Raw genomic sequence first — 18,843 nt, 5'->3', positions numbered from 1 at the left:
ACCATGAGCATCTAGTGAGTAGCTGTTGCAGATCAACATGCCATGCTGTTCCAAACAAATTATACTCAGGGAAATATCTTTGGCTGTTAAAAACCAGTGTAGGGGTACTAACTTCAATGGTGTTATATCTTTTATGATAATTAAGGATTTTCTTTAGAGTACTGAATATTTGCTCTCTTCCCAGGGCTTGATTTTGGTAAAAGCCTAACTAACAATAATAATTTAAATGGAAATATCTCAGACTAAATGGAGCTTCAATCACTGTCCTGTCCTAGAAATTGGTGATCTCTACCCAAGGAGAAATTCCTTATTAATAACATTCTCAATGTAAGGACGCTCCCTTAAATGAAGTTAATGTCTGCACAAATATTGTGGTGCTTATATAGAAGAGCCGAGATGCACGTCTGTACAGTGAGTGAGCAGTAAACAAATAGTTTTTCTCTGCAGATTTCTAATATTTCTCGAAGGAAAGCTTGTCTCCCCATCATGGTTGGCAGAATTCTCCAAAATGATACGAATTCAATGGCAACTCTAAATCCTAATTTGCATATCAATCAAAACTGATTTTACACAAAATATTGGAAACATGCACATACAGTTCCTGTATTTCCATGTAAAATATAACAAACATATGCATGTATATCAGCCCTATAGTTATGTCAGCATTATGAAGAATTAAAGTCTTGATCCTATACATCCTATATATTAAATAATTACAGATTTCCTCTTGATAGGAAAAAAATATCTCTGGCCAGGAAAGCTATTTGTAATAAGCACTTTGGAGCAATTTCTTTCCTTTTTTAACAGCAACTGCTGAAGGAGAAAATTTAGTCTTCCTTTTGCTTCCAGATATACTTATGAACTATATGTCTCCTGTGGGTAGTAAATAGATATTGATTTTCTTCATAACAGAAGTACATTATTACAGTGATTAAACTGTAGACCTTCCTTTATGATACAAAAAATTGGAAATTGGTGAGCTAAAGAGGATTTACGTTACAAAATTGTTTGGGTTTTTGTATTCATCAAACTGTAATTCAAGCTCTGAATGCAAAGGCTCTGTGTATATTGCCCTTTTTACACAGCACCAATTGGCATTTAAAATAAATGCTGATATTATAATTATAAAAGCATTATGTCTGTTAGAGCTGTTAATAGTCACACTGCTTCACTTTTTTTATTCTACATTTGTCAAAATCCTGACAGCCTGCTCTGGAACAATGTTAGATTGACTGTTGATATTGTTACTCAACAAGAACATTGATTATGTCTTAATAGGACATATTCAGTGCATACTGTATGCAATTATCATCTTAAATGAACACAAGCATTTATTTAACATGAACTGAAATTATTTAAATCCCAATTTTTCTTTTTGGTTAGCTTTATATTAGAAAGGAATTAGTAACAATTATGATATTGTAGCACACTATTGATATAGTATTATGCATGAATACATAGTTTATAAACAGAATTATAAATAGAAGTGTTGAGACATGGGTGCATTGTTGTAGAAAATACTAATATCCATGAAACAGTAAAAAAACTCTCTATTGGTAACAAATATTAAGATAGCCTAAAAGGATACTTAAAACCCTTGCAAGAGTTTTGACCGTTCTGTACAGCATTTGCTTCCCAAACAGTGTTTGTTTTGATCTTAGCAACTGAGTACATATTCGGGAGTTTCTATTCTCCCCAGTTTTGGGGTTTTTTTTAGATGAAGCACTGAAGCACCAAACAAAGGCTTGGGTGTTGTGATACTAAGTGTGCCCTTTTCTGGACATGCAATTCACAGGTGTTTTACAATGATTGCAGAGCACTGGGTGAAGACCTGGCTAAAGACACTTCAGGGGGGACACCCAGCCGGGAGGAAACACTGAAGAGTCCTGGTTTTTTCCAGATTTCGGTGCCTATCTGCAGCGTTTAGCTGGGTGCCGATGGGAGGCAGGGTTTCACAGCCTGAAATCCTTAGCAGGATCCTAAAATTCACTAAAAGAGAAGCTACAAAATATACTGAGTTGGGTAGCAAGCTGATTATGTGAATAAATGCAAAAGGGAAAAATGACATTTGCCAAAATTATTCTTTTGCAGCCCCCCTACGTATAGTTTAAATACTGGTGGTAAAAACAGTGTTGTAAAGATTGACAAGAAAATATGTTGAACTCCTGTTTAAACATCTTTGAATTACAGATTAACTAAAAGACTAAAGCAGCCTAAAATTCTGAACCCAGTCCATCTACACATGTTACAAAGAAGATTAGGCCTTGATCCAAATTCTTCTTAGTTTAGCTTCAGTGTCACAAATACCCCATAGTGTGTCCTTCCAGAAAATTTATTATCTCCTGAAAATAACTAGATAGTTATATTGGAAAAAACAGAAAGCATGATTTTAGTAAATAGGTTTCCCATTGTACATTGTATCTGACTGACACTAACAGTGATCAGGAGTTCAATTTTCAGCCAGAATGAAGTGCTTTTCATACGTGTGCAATCTATATGCCAACTTTATAGATTAGATTTAGTCATAACTGCTTCAGGTATCAATGGCAAAAAGAGGTTTTTGTTACAGGAGTTTTCTCATGCTCTTCTTTCTTGTGAATCTGCTTTACTTGTTCTGTTTTTCTTTATATTCAAATAAAAAGTCTGACTGAAATTTTTGAACTTCAGAAGTTAAGTAAAAGTAAATTTTCCCCTCCCTCCTCCCACAACCAAAGGTAAAGTTACCAGGGCCATTGAATCTAGATAAACAATTAATCACTCACTGCTCGGATACACTTCTTTAATACAGTGCCAGAATGGGATTTCTGTTCCTCACTTTGGTGCTACTTTTTGCGATCTTTATCAAGTCATTAAGATCTTAAACCAGCTTTAGTCACGCACCAAGGTATGTGCACTAAGGAGCACTGATCTCTTGAGATCATCAGTGCAGACAAATACAGAAATGGCTTCTCTCCTTTGACTTCATGGCAGTGATGCTCCAAAGAGCAGACACTTAATTCGGATGCCTAAAGATAGATGGGGAAAAAAGCCAGGCTGCGGTGAAAACCTCAGCTTCCTGAGTGACTGCACTTCCTTACCAGATAAATAAACAAGGGGAGACACATTGGTCACGCTTCTAAAAGCTTTGGGCGTCTGAAGTTTCAGAGAGGGGATTTGTTGTTGTTCTAGCAATACCAAGGCTCTGAGAGTCCATGTACATAAGTGGAAATTCAGGAGTTGACCACTGGTATTTTCAAACATGTCCACCTAAGGCTTCTAAGCCTTTCTTGTAATCATGCAAGTAGTTCCACTTGTTTCCATGTTACTTTTTGAGTCCTACTGTACTGAGGATGCTGTCAATCCCAGCTGAATTTAAATGGCCTGTGAATGCCTTACAGCCTGCAAGTGATAGCTTATACCAAGACTTGGGCTGTTACTGCTGGTGTTGTGAAATACTAGCCATGGCTTGCTTCTCTTAAGTCACTGATAGTTTTTTATTGTATGTGTAGGAAATATTAAAAGATCAAAACTCAGCAGAAAACCATCATTATCTGGTTTCATTCAGCACCACCTAAAAGTAATCACTTGGTTTGTTCCACCTGTGTGTATCTACACCAAACTGTTTTATTTCCCTCTGTTGTGATTAGATCCTGCTGGCTTTGTCAGGAATCTGAAATCTGAAAAAGTGCCATTCTGGCCTCTCGTTGCTTACTAGTGCTGAACCAGTTATGTCGAGGCGGCAGGGGAGTGAAATCTGATAGGAATGTTAACACTGGTGAGAACGGCAGTGGGTGGACCTTCAAAGAAAAACACTCAAGACACAGTTCACCTCCTTGGCAAACCAAACAATTTGCCAGTGTCACCCCTGCCGTGGCTAAATGACTGGAGTGAAAATTTATGGGGAAAGGAATGGTTCTCCTGCTGTAATTATACAAACCCTCTCAACAGTGTTACACTCCACAAAGTCACAGTTGATAAATAATAAGCCGCACAAACAGCGACTTAATGTTCATTTATTAAAATCATCTATTATCCTTTTTAGCTGTAGATCCACTTTGTTGAGACTCGTTGCATATTTATATTGCTAGCAGCTCGCTATCCAAACGGTATTAATTGGATTGGTTTTGCGAGAGTATGCTTCAGGGGCTAGGTCACTGCTTCCAGAAGCGGGGGGCCTGGGTTTAGTGACAGGCAATGTCACGGTGGGACACCAGTCTGAGCAACTGTGGGGTCCCAAAATGCTACCAAGAGTGGGGGCTGCATTTATCCCAAACCTGCCCGGTGTAGCAGGGATGGAGAAGGTGAAGAAAGGCTGCTTTTCTCCTTCACCGTCCTCCTCCAGGAACAGCCGTTTCTCACAAGATGGGAGCAAACGCAGGGAGAGACTGCACTGGGGTAAAAGGCCTGAGCCCTGCCAAGAGGGAAAAGATGAGGAATTGCCACGATAGCTGGCACTGGCAGATCCAGGGGGATGTCCCCAGCCCAGACCCTGGCCCTCCCCAGCCTCGTCAGCTGAGGAACGGGCTTAGGAAGAGCACAGGGACCCATGCTCCGGCCACAGATCCCCACTCCCGTGTCCCAGGATTTACCGGTAGTGTGATAAATCACACAGACACAAATAATTGCTGCTAGTGCCTGAATTAACTGGGCCAGGAGTATGAGAAATGCAAAAAAGTTCTTTACATGCAATCTCCTAGTGTAAAGAGAGCATCTGATGGGAACATGCCTCTGCTCTCGGGTTTGGATCTGTTAGGAGTTGCTTTCTCTAACAAAGCAAATATTTGGTGACAGAACTAGATGTAGAAAGTGCTGCATAGCAGGAAAGTGTGAAGTATTCATAATGATATGAAATACTACTCAAAATTCAATGTTTTCACATTCCGTTGTGAGCTTAAACATTGGACTCTTGTCACAGAAATTTCTGCTGCAGTAGACACAATTTCTAGCATAAATGGGCTTGCTTTCAATAGAAAATGGGACAGTTTTCAAAGGAAAAAAGGCCAATTTGTAAGTAAAAATGGGCCTCTTTCTGAGCAAAGAGGCTTATAAACATGAAGTGATAAATGGCTTTGCAAGTTTTCCATACAAGAATAACAACTTCCTAATCAAAATAATGAAAAAGTTGCATCTAGGGGAGGGGAGAGAAGCTGCATTCAGGTTTGAATACATCAAATAAATTTAAAAAAATAAGTATATGAAAACTGTGAATTTTGTTCCACTCTGTAATCTGAATTTTTGTTGGAGACATGTCAGTAATATTTCTTTGCGTATATTTATATGATGTTATAAATCGAAATACTGTTCTTGGTTTGCTGCCTTCTGAGATGAATTTCATGAAATAATGTTGTAAGACTTAAGGAAATACATTTCTTAGGATTCCCTATGTGGCAGTGGCATCTGATTTTCTAGTAGTCCATATGTTTTTTAGAACTAAATATATCTTCTGGCTTGACTCATTGATTTTGCATGCAAATATATTGCTTCTGATGAGCAACTGATATGGTTGCTTCTCTCATGGCCTAAAAATGCTTCAAGAGCTAAGTACTAAGGAATTGGGATCTCCTTCTTGCACGTGCTCCAAGAAAGGTGTTGTGATGTACCCAGGAAAATGCACAATGCGAAAATGCACTGTATAGTAAACGCTTTCAAATCACTTAGCAACATAGAAGATTGTGTGACCCGAGAGGTTGCTTTGCTAAGCTAGAGATGAGAAATAAGCAATTTAAAATTTTACATGGCGAGATACAGGCTGGGGCATGAATGGATTGGCAGCAGGCCTGCAGAGAAGGACTTGGGAGTACTGGTGGATGAAAAACTGGACGTGAGCCGGCAATGTGCACTCGCAGCCCAGAAAGCCAACCGTATCCTGGGCTGCATCAAAAGAAGCGTGACCAGCAGGTCCAGGGAGGGGATTCTGCCCCTCTACTCCACCTCTGGAGTACTGCATCCACTTCTGGGGTCCCCAGTACAGGAAAGACATGGACCTGTTGGGGCGGGTCCAGAGGAGGGCCACAAAAATGGTCAAAGGGATGGAACACCTCTCCTATAAGGAAAAGCTGAGGGAGTTGGGGTTATTCAGCCCGGAGAAGAGAAGGCTCCAGGGAAGACCTTATTGCAGCCTTTCAGTACCTAAAGGGGGCTTAAGATTAACTTTTAATAGAGCGTGTTGCGATAGGACAAGGGCTAATGGTTTTAAACTAAAAGAGGGGAGATTCAGACTGGATAAGGAAGACATTTTTTACAATGAGGGTGGTGAACCGCTGGAGCAGGTTGCCCAGGTAGATGCCGCATCCCTGGAAACATTCAGGGTCAGGTTGGATGGAGCTCTGAGCAACCTGGTCTGGTTGAAGATGTCCCTGCTCGTGGCAGGGGGGTTGGACTTGATGACCTTTAAAGGTCCCTTCCAACACAAACTATTCTATGATTTTATGTTCTCTGCTATGGGACAAGCCCTACTTCAACTTCCTTGATTCTGCTTTATAAGGCAGCGCATGGGTGGTAAACAGAGATCACTGTGTTGCTGTATGAAGTTGTGTAACACCAGTTGTCTCCCTCCATGTTAATTCTCTGGAAAAGTGTTAGATAAAGGACATAGGATGAGTGATGTCAAAGATGTGTAGCCTTCATTCTTGTAATCGCAGTTGGCTGATAGAGCTGGTCTGAGCCACCTTTTCAGGCATTGTTATGTCACTTTGCCCCTGAGATCCAGACTTACTTTTCAAGGAAGGTTTGAAAAAACATTCCTGAGCATACATGATATTCTTACCATATAGTTTTAAAGGTGACTGCAGCACTTTCCCATCTGTGTCCTCCATTGATGATGCAGCACATATGGTCTTCGGGCAGATGGTTCCATATAAGGCAGCCAGACAAATGGGGAAAATATTCATTTTAATTAGGTGCCCAGTCTTGTCTCCAGTGAAATCCGTGTCAAAATTCTCTACAAATTCCATGGGAGCAGGTTCTGATGCTGATAATAGCTGCCTTTGATGGGATGTATTACTACCCTGTTGTCCAGCTTGCAAACAGATGTGCTTTCATGCCTGATGCAAGAGAGGTGAATTAGAAATGCTGTCGTATTCCCACTGCAGAATGGTGGCCACAATTTTTTTTCCAAGTTATGACTGTCTTTCGGGGGAGGGAAATTAAGGGTAGGTTTTGCTATGGACCTATGCTGTCCGGTTCCACAATAGGTAGGCTGGCAGGTAAGTAATCATGACACAGGAATCGGACATTATAGATGTAAATCATTAATGTTACTATACACTTTTGCTTTGTGCAATAACTGGCATTCGTTGCCCATTTTAGAAACTGCTTTCTTGTTTCTTACAGTGAAGCAAACTTAGATTACCATTCTAAATGCTAATACACAGAATGAATGTGATTTAATAAAATAAAGTGAATTTATATGTAGATTGTGACATTAGTATTTAATTATGTACCCATCATAACACTGATGAAGCAAGCTGCTAAATATTGGTGCACTGAAGTGAGAGCTTACTCTTAAAGAGCAGGTATATTTTAATTTCTTTCCTAATCTCCTTAAATAACAGGGTAGATTATGTACTGTTTACCAATATTCACTTGTATTCCAAATGAGGTTTCCATTGTAGCAGCTGAAGCTTATAGAAAGCTGTGCTTCTGTTTTGGTAAAACACTGATAACAGATCTCTTTCTATGCTGTGTTTTATTAGGCCAAATTAATGTTTAGATTTTTTTTAAATTTACTATTTTAATGTGAATCAAAAGTAGTATGTAATCTGTTGTCTTTTCTTTTTTTAAACCTTTCCTTTTCTGTTATTTTTTTCAGACTATGGAAACCCCAAAATATGAGCTAGTTATAGAAGCTAAGGATATGGGTGGTCTTGATGTGGGACTAACTGGCACAGCAACTGCCACTATTCTTATTGATGACAAAAATGACCATCCACCAGAATTTACCAAGAAGGAGGTAAGAGTTTGCCATCTGTCTTCTACAAAATGGTACATGTAATTGTAATTAACTTGTTTCTAAATATGAAAATGTTCCTTAATGGAAGAAAATACTTAAAGGCATCTTTTTAGCTCAATGTGACAGACTTTCCTGGAGCTGCTCTTTTCTTCTTTTACGTTAATAAATTTGTATGCATCATTTCCAAAACAAAATGCATCCACAAGGTAAACATTTGTGTTGAGAGATATCATTCAGAGGTTTGCTAGCAGGATGAAAACCTGTAAAATAAGTTTGCTAGGGGTAACTTTCTCCTTTTGCTCCTATGGGGGAAAATAGAGAATTCCCTCTTGCCTATGTTCTAGCTTAGGGCTTTTGATGGTCAGCAACATGGATGAAAGCAACATGTTTTGTCCTGGCTTGAGAGTTCTGTAATGAAAGCTCTAGTCCTAAAAGCTTTAAATTTAACCTGCAGGTGGATTTTGCAAGGAAAGGTTTTTTTCCCTGCAAGTTGAATTCCACTGAAGAAGGCTGAAAAGTCGAAAAATCCCCAACCCAAACCAAAAGATATTCACTGCCTGCAGGAGAGTGTAATAGTGCTACAGCAAAGTTTCTGGTTTCAGGCAAAGCATCTACTAAATATCCTGCCCTTCTCACACTGCTCCCTTCCCCCCCTACATTTATTATTAGTCTGATTTTTTAAAAATTTTTTTTTATTTTTGCCACTGGTGTCTGGAGACAATTAGAGAGTGTCAAAAGTTTTACCTAATAACAGCTAGTTTGCTTTTTGCTGTAAAAGTTTCCTGAGGCTCTGCAGAGTTTAAGGAATATTCCCGAAAGATGCGAAGTAAGCATGAGGGATGTTGATTTTAAGGTAATTTTAGAAGAAGAAAAAGAAAGCCTATTGCTATAAAAGTCTTGGTTTTCTCCTTAAGGTATGTTTTTACCTTTTTTAAAAATTTTTTTTCTGGCCTAATTTTAGCAATTTGACAACAGATTATTTTGAAACAAATTACTGCAATTTTACTTGAATAATTATTTCTTTTATAAATGCAAACTGGATACCAGATTGAAAAAGGATGGAGGTGTTTTTTTGAAGAAAAGTGAAGAAGAATAAGAAACAATGACAATTTTGCTAACAGGAATATTATTTTTCACTAATCGGTGGCAATAGCTATAATTACTTGAGTAAAATGCTTTGGCAAGAGCATTTCAGTCACCTAAAAAGTACCATGGAGAGCCTGTTCCAAACCTTTCACGTACATAAGTGATAACTAAGTGGCTTTGATCAAACTATTAATTCCCTTAGAATTACCCTTTAGATCAGGCTTTTAATACTCTGAAAGCTGTTTCCCGACAATCAATAGTTAAAATATATTTAAAACATTGTATTTTTTTAGCCCTCTGGAACATAACAATGTAAAAGGACAAGTCAGTGTATTTAGAAATAGGAAGTGATTGTATTAATCAATACTGATAGCAATTCATGTCATTGAGTCCTACCTACTTGAATTTCCAAACTTTGAGCTTTCTTTTTTTAAAAAAAAAAATCTTTCTGTAATTATAAGTCCTGTTTGACTTAATGGTTTGGTAATTTAGGCAAGCATGTTAAAAAAACTTGGGTGCCTGCTTAGCCCCAAATGTACTGTTAGTCTCTATTTGTGTGGAAATTCAGAAATGTTTATAAATTCAGTTCAGCCAGTGATAGTGAAAGGTACTCTGTACCCTTGGAAGTCTGGTGGTTTCAGTATAGAAATAAAATAGCAGGTGTGAAGAGACAACGTTATGTAGCTTTTGTTGAAAAGGCTGGTCTTGCAGGTTTTTCTTGCACTTTATATGACATACAAATTTTCCTGTAGAGACATCTCTCTTTTTATAGTACATTGTGGCATGGTTTTGAACCTTTTGCTATTTAGAGAAGTTAATGACCTCAGAAATCTTCTCTCTGCCTTGCTAAGTGATATTCTTATTCCATGAATAAGGCAGGAAAAATCAGTCTTTAGACATATGGTGTCAGGCCCCTTTAGAAACATATGCTCTATTAAAAATAAGTAGTGTAAGAGGAGGGACAGTGGCTATTAATAGAGCTAATGCCACTTTATTTGGCTTACTGCTTAAACTACTTAGTTATTGTATTTAAATACCAGTCACATACCACATGCTGCAATACTATTGATTGGAGTAGGGCTTGAAAGAAAGAGACATATTCTACAAGATAACTTTTGAAGTAGAAAGCTCAAATTCAGTAAACCTGAAGGTTTGATTTCAGAGTACCTCTTTTATTTTCTTTGAGATTGGCTGCTTTAGGATTGGGTTCTTATGGTATTGACATGTTTTCCCAGCTACCTTCCTTCTCTTTAAAGATACTTTTTTCAATGCATTTTTCCCTTTTATAAAACAAATGCTTATTTACTGGCCTATGTTTTCTTCTGACAGTATAATTTCTACCTAAAATAGCTCTGCCTTTACTTGTTGTATGTTGTTGATGTAGCTCAGTTAAGCTAACTTTTCAACGTGTTCTCTTCATCTATAACCACAGGGGCCAAATTCATTCCTGATCTGACACAGTAAAAGCCAATGAATTTGTGAGAGCTGGATTTGTTCAAAAGTCTGGATGCTGTATAGGTACAACACTGGGTACCCCAGACTGTGCACTTGTCATGGTTTAACCTCAGACAACAGCTAAGCACCACGCAGCCGCTCGCTCACTCACTCCTTCCCCCCACCCCCTGGTAGGATGGGCAGGAGAATCGGAAAAAAAAGTAAAACTTGTGGGTTGAGATAAGAACAGTTTAATAACTAAAATAAAATAATAACAAAAATTGTAATAAAAAGGAAGGTAACAAAAAAAAAAAGAGAGAAATAAAACCCAAGAAAAGACAAGTGATGCACAGTGCAATTGCTCATCACCCATTCTACCCACTGACTGATGCCCAGTTGGTCCCTGAGCAGCCATCCCAGGGCTCCTGACCAGCTCCCCCCAGTTTATATACTGAGCATGACATCCTATGGTATGGAATATCCCTTTGGCTAGGTTGGGTCGGCTGTCCTGGCTGTGTCCCCTCCCAGCTTCTTGCGCATGTCCTTGCTGGCAGAGCATGGGAAACTGAAAAATCCTTGACTTGGGATAAGCACTGCTTAGCAACAACTAAAACATCAGCGTGTTATCAACATTCTTCTCATACTAAATCCAAAACACAGGACTATATTAGGGACTAGGAAGACAATTAACTCTATCCCAGCCAAAACCAGGACAGCACTAAATGGTGTTTTGTAGAATGTAGAATGCATTGTTTTATATATATATATATATATATATATATATATATATATATATATAAAAATAAAGTTGTATGTGATTTCAGTAATATTAATGCCCAGACAGAAGTTTAATGATTTTTTCATAGCTTTCTCCAAAGTGGAAAAATTTTATATTTCTATGTATTTCTGTTTCCAAGAAGTCTTACATGTGTTAACAGATATTTCTTTGATTCCTCAGTGCAAGGCAATCTTAGCCATGTGTGAGCATGTCTCTGTCCATTGAAGATGAGTTTTATCTTTTGACACTTGACCAATCTCTTCCTTTTTTTTTCCTTCAGAAACAAGTTTATGGATGTACCCCTAAGCAATGATACACTTCTGTGTTCTCCTATTTACTCTATATGTATTCCTTGGAGGTCAGGTCCTTACACGCCTATTCAAAATGCTCATTAACGGGCTTTATTTGATATCTTCAGAAAAGTCTAAGTGCTCTTTTGTTGCTGTACACAGTTTTGCAGTCGGCTCTACTGGGTTTATGTAGATCTTGCTGGAAGAGGTAGTGAATCTGTTCTTCCACCTGCTATTTTTTTCCCCTGCTTACCACACCCATGCCATTCTGATGCAGTTGTGGCCTTTGTGCTCAGGGAAAAAATCATTGATGGTGTGTCAGGGCATAATCACAGAAGAAGCTGAGCAACCTGGCTGTGATCCAACACAGCACTTCCATTAACTTCAGAATAGTTTAAGCCCTTGAGGTTATAAGTATGTGTCAGGTACTTTGATGGGTTAATGTATGAGACACTGCTTTGTGGAATTCAGCCCAGTTAATTATTTTGTTACTGCCCCATCACTCTACACACCTCCGAAATATCTGCCTTGTTCTATTTCACATATATACTTACCCTTACTGTTCATAATAGGCTCCAAGCAGTGCAAAAATCCCTTCAGACGTGCAAACAGTACCCTGTTCCCTCCAGGGGTTTAAATAATTTCATCTTTAATGCCTAAAAGAGCAATGTTTTAAGAGATCTCCAAAAATCCTAGGTGAGGTAACAAGGTCTACCTTTTAAAAGGTCACAATGGCTGGGATATTGTGCCAGATTTAAATTATAGAGAATGAAAATAGAGATACTTGTAAAGTTAGTGGCCTCTCTTTAGAATTTACAACCCTATTTCTATAATATGAAAGAATTTTTAAATTAATTTTGTGAATTATTACTGAATACACCATGTATTTTGTATCACAAAGAGCAATTTGGCGTTTCCTTTCCAGCAAGTTAAGGCCTTAGGCTCAAATTTTGTTCAGCAGCAAGAGATTACTTACGTGAAAGTAAGAAATGAAGCAAAGCAAGGAGCAGGAATTGATCATTCTGGAAAATCTGATACCTAGTCTGTGTACTGCAGGATATTCAAACTGTGTGGGAATGAGTTAGACTGAGTGAATGCTAATGGTACTGAGTATTGTTTTTATACCTAGCACATTAAGAAAAATAAGAAGTATTTTCTTGTGTCACTTTAACAATTGGTGACAGACTACTGCAGTGTTGTACGCCTGCAAAACAGTGACTTTAGTCTATAGTTAATGTCACTGTGGTTGAAGTGTGATGAAAAATTAGCAATGTTGCATCTGCTGGAAGCCACAAGCTGGCAAATACTTCTATCTGTTCCTGTAGGCATGGTTCTGCCCAGATCTTCCCTAAGACCCAGTGGAGGAAAAAACATTGTTTCAACATGACAGTGATAGGTATTTGACCCCTTCCTGTCTATTCTTCCTCCTCCAAAAAAATTCTCCACCAAATCCTACTTCTGGTCTTATGGCATTCCTGAATGCACAGTATATGCTCAAAGATGGTTTTGCACTCAGTATGTTTGCCTCCCTCTTCTGGCTTCTGCCCTGATTTTTTAAAATATCTGTTCCCAAGGAAGAATCTTTCATTGCTCTTCTTTAGTAATATATTATTTTTTCTTAATATCGGATATATTATCTTTCCTTAGTAAATGCTGTCAGGCACTTGAGAGAAGAATGCAGGGATGTCACTTAAGGGGATGATTTTTCTACAGTCCACCTAGTTCTCACATCTGTCCTTCACCACAGGTTTGGGACAGCAGCACATCCCTAGTTGTGCACTGAAAAGTAGTGGGACTTGTCAGAGTGCTCTCACTTGCACATAAGAAAGAGACTTCATTTGGCCAGGGAACAGTCTCATTCTTGAGATGATTCCTTTTTCTGTCACTTCCATCCTCACCTTCAATTTCATCCATTTCTGGGACAAAGCAATGTAAAATAGAAAGAATTCTGTCACACCAGGGAGAGTAAGATTTAGGAAAATATTTTTCCTAGTTTAGATTTTTTGAATATATGTTCCTAGAAATGAATTTTCAAGTTAAACAAAGAAGCTTGCCTCCTGTGAACAGAATAAAATTTGTGTAATTCGACAAAACATCACCACAGTGAAATTTGAGATATACTAGTGCTGTGAGTCCTAAGTGAAAAATATGATTTGCTCACATTTTGAATACCTACTGAAAAATGGTTTATAAAAGAGTAATAAATGACTAACGTGTGCTTTAATAAATGATTCATCAATTCCTATAGAGACCTGTAAGTGAATAGGTTGCTTGTCACCATGATTTATGATGACTTCCAGCACTGTATTCTGATTCAGTTGTGCTACCCACTGGGGTAAAACAGCCCCTGGAGTACAATATGTATCTTCGTCTGCTCGTGGTTCAAAGAGGATATGAGACTTTCAGAACACCATCTGGAGAGATTTATTTTTCAGCTCAGGCTTTTGAGAAACATACTTGTAGCTTTGAGAGTCCCTGTCTTGATTCTTGGTATTGGCTAAATCACATTGAGGACCAAATACTGAGCTAAAAGCACTTTTAAGGTTCCTCCTGGCTCTCTCTTCCATACTGCTTTTACAAAAATTTCTCTCTTAGATGTGATATTGTTATTTTCCATGCCAGACACACCTTATCAACAGAGACTAGATCTGTCCATTCAGTTTGCACGTTTAAAAACAGCAACAAATCTCACCTCCCCTTTTTCTGTGATCTGAAAGTCAACCCCGGTCCTTCTTATCTTGTCTTACAAGGAAAATGTTGCCCTTTGGGGCTCCTAATTAACCTTATTCCTTTCTCAGTGGGTCTTGCCAGTGAGCTGGACCCTACCTTTGGACACTAACAATTCTGTCAATGGTAAATGAGTTCCCTTGCAACTCCCTTCTCTAGACCCTTACATCTGACTCGGAGAAATCGCTAGTGAGGACCATAGTTGTGCACAACACCGAGCAAAAGAGTGCTGTCCTTTGACTAACGCGGTTCAGGAGCACGGCCAGGGTACCAGCCCTCTTCCACGTTCCTGTTGGGAGGGAAGTCAGTGTGTAAATCAGACTGAACAGAGGCAAAAGACCAGCAGGAGCTGCCAGCGTGGCTCAGCAAGCTGGTGAGAACAAGCCGAGTTGGCTTTTTCTCATTTCAAGTACCATTCTCTCACGCTGGATATTGGAAGGCCAGACGACTGAGCTGAGGTACTTAAGCAGCAATAAGCAGATCTGGACAGATGAGAAGAAGCCATTGCCAGGCTAATAGTTAAGAAATAGAGCTGTACTACAGCCTAAATATTATGGGAACCAGTCTTAAATTGTAGCAGCCTGTTCAAATTGGAGCAAACTGTCTCCAGTACTGCTTCGTCACGAGAAATAGTTTTCTGGAATGGATAAAACCATTTTAGCAAAATCACATGAACAAAATGCATATTGGAATTTCCATTTGGCTCCCATTCTTGGACTGTGAGACAACTTACATGCAGAGAAAGCAGAATTCGTACAGAAACTCAACAGAGCAGGACAAAGCCTCTACAGCTGTTAGTAAACTTTGGCATATAGATACAGCTTCATGATGGCTAGGGATCACCAGAGATGAGCTCTTTGGACATCCTTGGTTTTTTCTAGAGCTGTAAATACAGCTAGCAAGGCTCCTGAAGCATATCTTACCCTTCAGAAACCCCTACGCTAGGTAAACATTTGCACTGACTTTTTCACTCAGCTTTACTTCCACTTCATACTCTGGTAGCAGTTCACTAACACACTTGACATATCTGAAGTTCCAGGTGCCCAAAAGCTTCCTTGAAAACAAATGAAAGACATTACCTGGTATATTTGTCACATGCGAAAGGCAGAATTTAGAGATAATTTCTCTGGTCATGGAAAATAGAGGAAACGGGATCAAGGCAGGATTGCTATTCCTATGTCATCCTTGTAAGATATCTGTCTCACCTGTTCTTAAAACATTCAGAGATCGAAAATCAAAAGGCTCCTCAGTCTGTTCCTGAACAAATCTTAACAATGAAAATTTCTGCATAGCCTGATCTGAAATTCCTTTGCTAGAACTTAAAATCATTACATCTTCTGTTATCCTCATAGATATGGAGGACAGATGATGCCCTTAATATCTTTTTTATTCTTGTATAATCAGGACCTTGCATGAAGAAGACAACTTTGCAACTCAGGATATATTGTCTATTTCTTGAAATAAATAACTCCAGTGTTAAGCCTGTGATACTCATGGTTTTCCCCACAAATATTAACCGAGCAGTTTTGGTGAAAACAGAAGAGATCAAGTTGTCCCATAACTGAGTTGTGTTCTTTCATGTTTATCTGAGGCAAAGATGTAGATGTATATGTGTTTCTGCTAGAATCCATTTGCAAAGTATCTATTTTAATTTAGAGAGTATCAGTCAGATGAAAAGCTATTTATTAAATCCATGTGAAAGGAAACAAACATCTAAATAGTGATAAATATTTTAATTTCTGAATGAAGGCTGTGACCATTCTGTTCTCACTGCAAAAATGACACAATATTTGAAATTTTCAGTAAAGTTGTATTAACTCTGCTACTTCTTCACAGTTAATAATTGGTCACTACTCTCAGTTGTGTTAAAGTCCAAGGCATTCAGAGCTTTCTTAGTTGTCATGAGCTGCAGAACGGATTTTCAAAATCACATAAGCACTTTAGGAATCTAAGTATCTAAATAACATAGGCATTTAGACCTCCCCCCCACCCCCCGGGCAATAATTTTAGATGTCAAAGATAAAAAAAGAAGAGCTTATTTGACTTTAAAAAATAGGTGTAAGGACATTTCATTCCCACTGGCGTTTAAAAAGCTGGGTTTAGGAGCATAGATTGCTTTGACTCTCAGTGCAACCAGGATCCCAAATGTCTATCTATCTTCTAAACTTAACCACTTTGAAATAACTTAGAAAAATGCCTGTGATCAAGAAGAATGTTTGTTAATATTTCTGGGTTGTGTTGTGGTGGTACCAAACTAAGGACATCTGGAAGACTTACTTAAACAGTCTGGCTATCTGGATAATGAAATCACCTTTTTGTTATTTTTTTTCTTCTTCTTCACTGTGGTGTGTCAGTTCTTAACAAAATTATCTAGTTTGAGGTTTCTCATGTGATGACAAATGTTCAGCACCACTCGGGATTGAATTACCAATGACCTTAAAAACACATACTCTGCTATAGCATTACAAGAATAGAATAATTTTAGAGAGAAAGAAAAGCAAATGTGCTTATTCTGTACATTGACTGAAATAGAGGACTGTTCAGCAAAAACCAGGGTTTGGAAGACCAGTGTTTCCTGTACGCATCCAGATTCATACTGTGTGCATAATAATTTGTATTCATGTGGCATTCAGCAAGCTATCTGCATAACCAGTGTAAGCACTTTGTTCAAGAACTTTTGCAAAATATGTTTAACACTGAGTCCATCCACTTATCACATAATTAGAGCTGGATACACTGCATAGCGGTAGGCAGCAGACTTCTACATTTATCTTTCTTGTGAGGGGTGAGTTCATTGCTTTGTTTCTCTCCACCAAGGTCATGAAATACATGAAGTTGTCTATTTAATCTCCAGATAAACACATTTCAGTGGTACATAAAACAACAGAGTGCCTGCTTTATAATCTGAAAGCAGCTGAGAAACACTTGTATAAGTACAGGAAAGGTTCTATGAATAGAAATGATCATTCAAACACTCTGAAATTGGGGAGGAACACAAAGGCACTTCACTGCTTCTCCAGATCTGATTTTTTCCCAGCATTCTTGCTCTCCAAGTCAGCTCACATAGTAAACTTGTGGTTTTGCCAGTCCTTTTCTTTTCTTTTTTTTTTTTCCCTCCTCATTTTCTGTGTTCCTTTCCTGCCCTTTGTTTAGCTTCCTTGATTTGTTATGATCAGCTGATCTGAGCAGTCCTGATGAAAGCTTCTGTGCGAGTCCTTGCCTTTTGTAACCCTTTGGTTATGCTTGGAAGGTCAGCAGCAACTCGGTGGTAATAACAGCAATTCTCACTACAGCTGGTAAATTCTCACCACAAAACCATTCCAGTGCTGACTATCCTCTGAAGACTTCTTCCATCTGCTTCTGCTAACAGCAAATATCCAAACACTGCGAGCAACAAAAAAGCCATAAACCCACAATTTATTGCTCTCTTCTACAAGAAGTGAAGGTTAATACACTTCCTCAATGTGGTCTATGAAGTGTGAACTTTACCATAGATATTAAGGTCTGAATTACAAAGCAAACAGTAGCAGTAAGAGTTTTGACTACATCTAGCACAAATACGTTTGGGTAAGTAACCAGATAGGAGAAATTAAAGAGCATGGAAGGCTCAAACAAAGGCTCTTGAGAGAAGCACAAGCTAAACAAAGATAATGTAATGTCTCCAGACCTAGTCTTGGACCACTTATTCAGGGAAGCTGTATAAACATAATTATTAGCAGTCATTGCTAGGAATGGCTATGTGATTTTCCAATTAAACTTTTCTCTCCAGCTGGAATTTTGCAGTTGCCTTCACATCAAATTAGGACTGCTTTCTAGAGATTTCAATTTTAACATAAATTTTAAAATTGGAGTCTCTTGCCTGAGAAATTAATTTTTTTTTTCCTCTGAATGTGCTGCTCGAGCGCTCCATGGAAATTTCCTTTCATTTCACTCTTCTCCAAGAGTGGTTTATGGCATGTCGTACCTTGTTAACTGTCCAAGGAGTTCCACCTTCAACATTGAGTGCAGGCAGGTGACACCGAGACTTCAAAGAAACTTCACACAATTATTTTCAGATCAAGATATGAAAGAATGCATCAATCTCTTTCCTCAAATTAACTTTTGGATTCTGTATTAGGAGACCCCATTTGACTATGTAACATCCAGTTGACTGGAATCCTAAACTCTATGTGGAAACACTGTGGTTTCCATACATGCTATTCATTGCAGAGTGGCTCCTAAATCCTCATTATCTCATTCAGCCTAGACAGTATGAAAATTGGTGGGCAGGTAGTGGGGAATAGATGACCAGGTATTATCTTCGTGGTGCAGCCAGCACAAATTTTCTGTACCTTTAAGTGACTTTTATTTTATGTACATAAAGGGTTACAGTTCCTCACATGTGGAATCTTAACAGAAATACCAAGAACTCTAAATCTCCTTGTCTGATACAGCACAGCTGATTTGAGGAGTAATAAATAGAGGAATTGTTAGATGTGTAGCAAAATATCACTTTAATCCCATGAGTTAAGAAACCCACACTGTTAATATGCCTCTAGCATCTGTAGGAGTTCTATTTTTAAAGTAGGATTAAACAAGATAACAGACTATAGATCTTA

General features: G+C 38.4%; 1 protein-coding gene across 3 annotated transcripts in view; it reads left to right on the top strand.

Annotated features, from left to right (window-relative positions):
- CDH13 (cadherin 13) overlaps positions 1-18,843 on the top strand; it is a 518,714-nt gene that overhangs the window by 412,716 nt on the left and 87,155 nt on the right. For all 3 annotated transcript variants that reach the window (XM_075039933.1, XM_075039934.1, XM_075039932.1), the window contains exon 8: positions 7,790-7,930. In XM_075039933.1, coding sequence (XP_074896034.1) covers positions 7,790-7,930 — 141 coding nt within the window. The remainder of the gene's footprint in view (positions 1-7,789; positions 7,931-18,843) is intronic.

This window comes from Buteo buteo, chromosome 11 (assembly GCF_964188355.1).
Source record: "Buteo buteo chromosome 11, bButBut1.hap1.1, whole genome shotgun sequence".
NCBI lineage: Eukaryota > Metazoa > Chordata > Aves > Accipitriformes > Accipitridae > Buteo > Buteo buteo.
The sequence above is the reverse complement of the archived record's forward strand: the minus strand, read 5'-3'. Positions and strand labels throughout refer to the sequence as shown.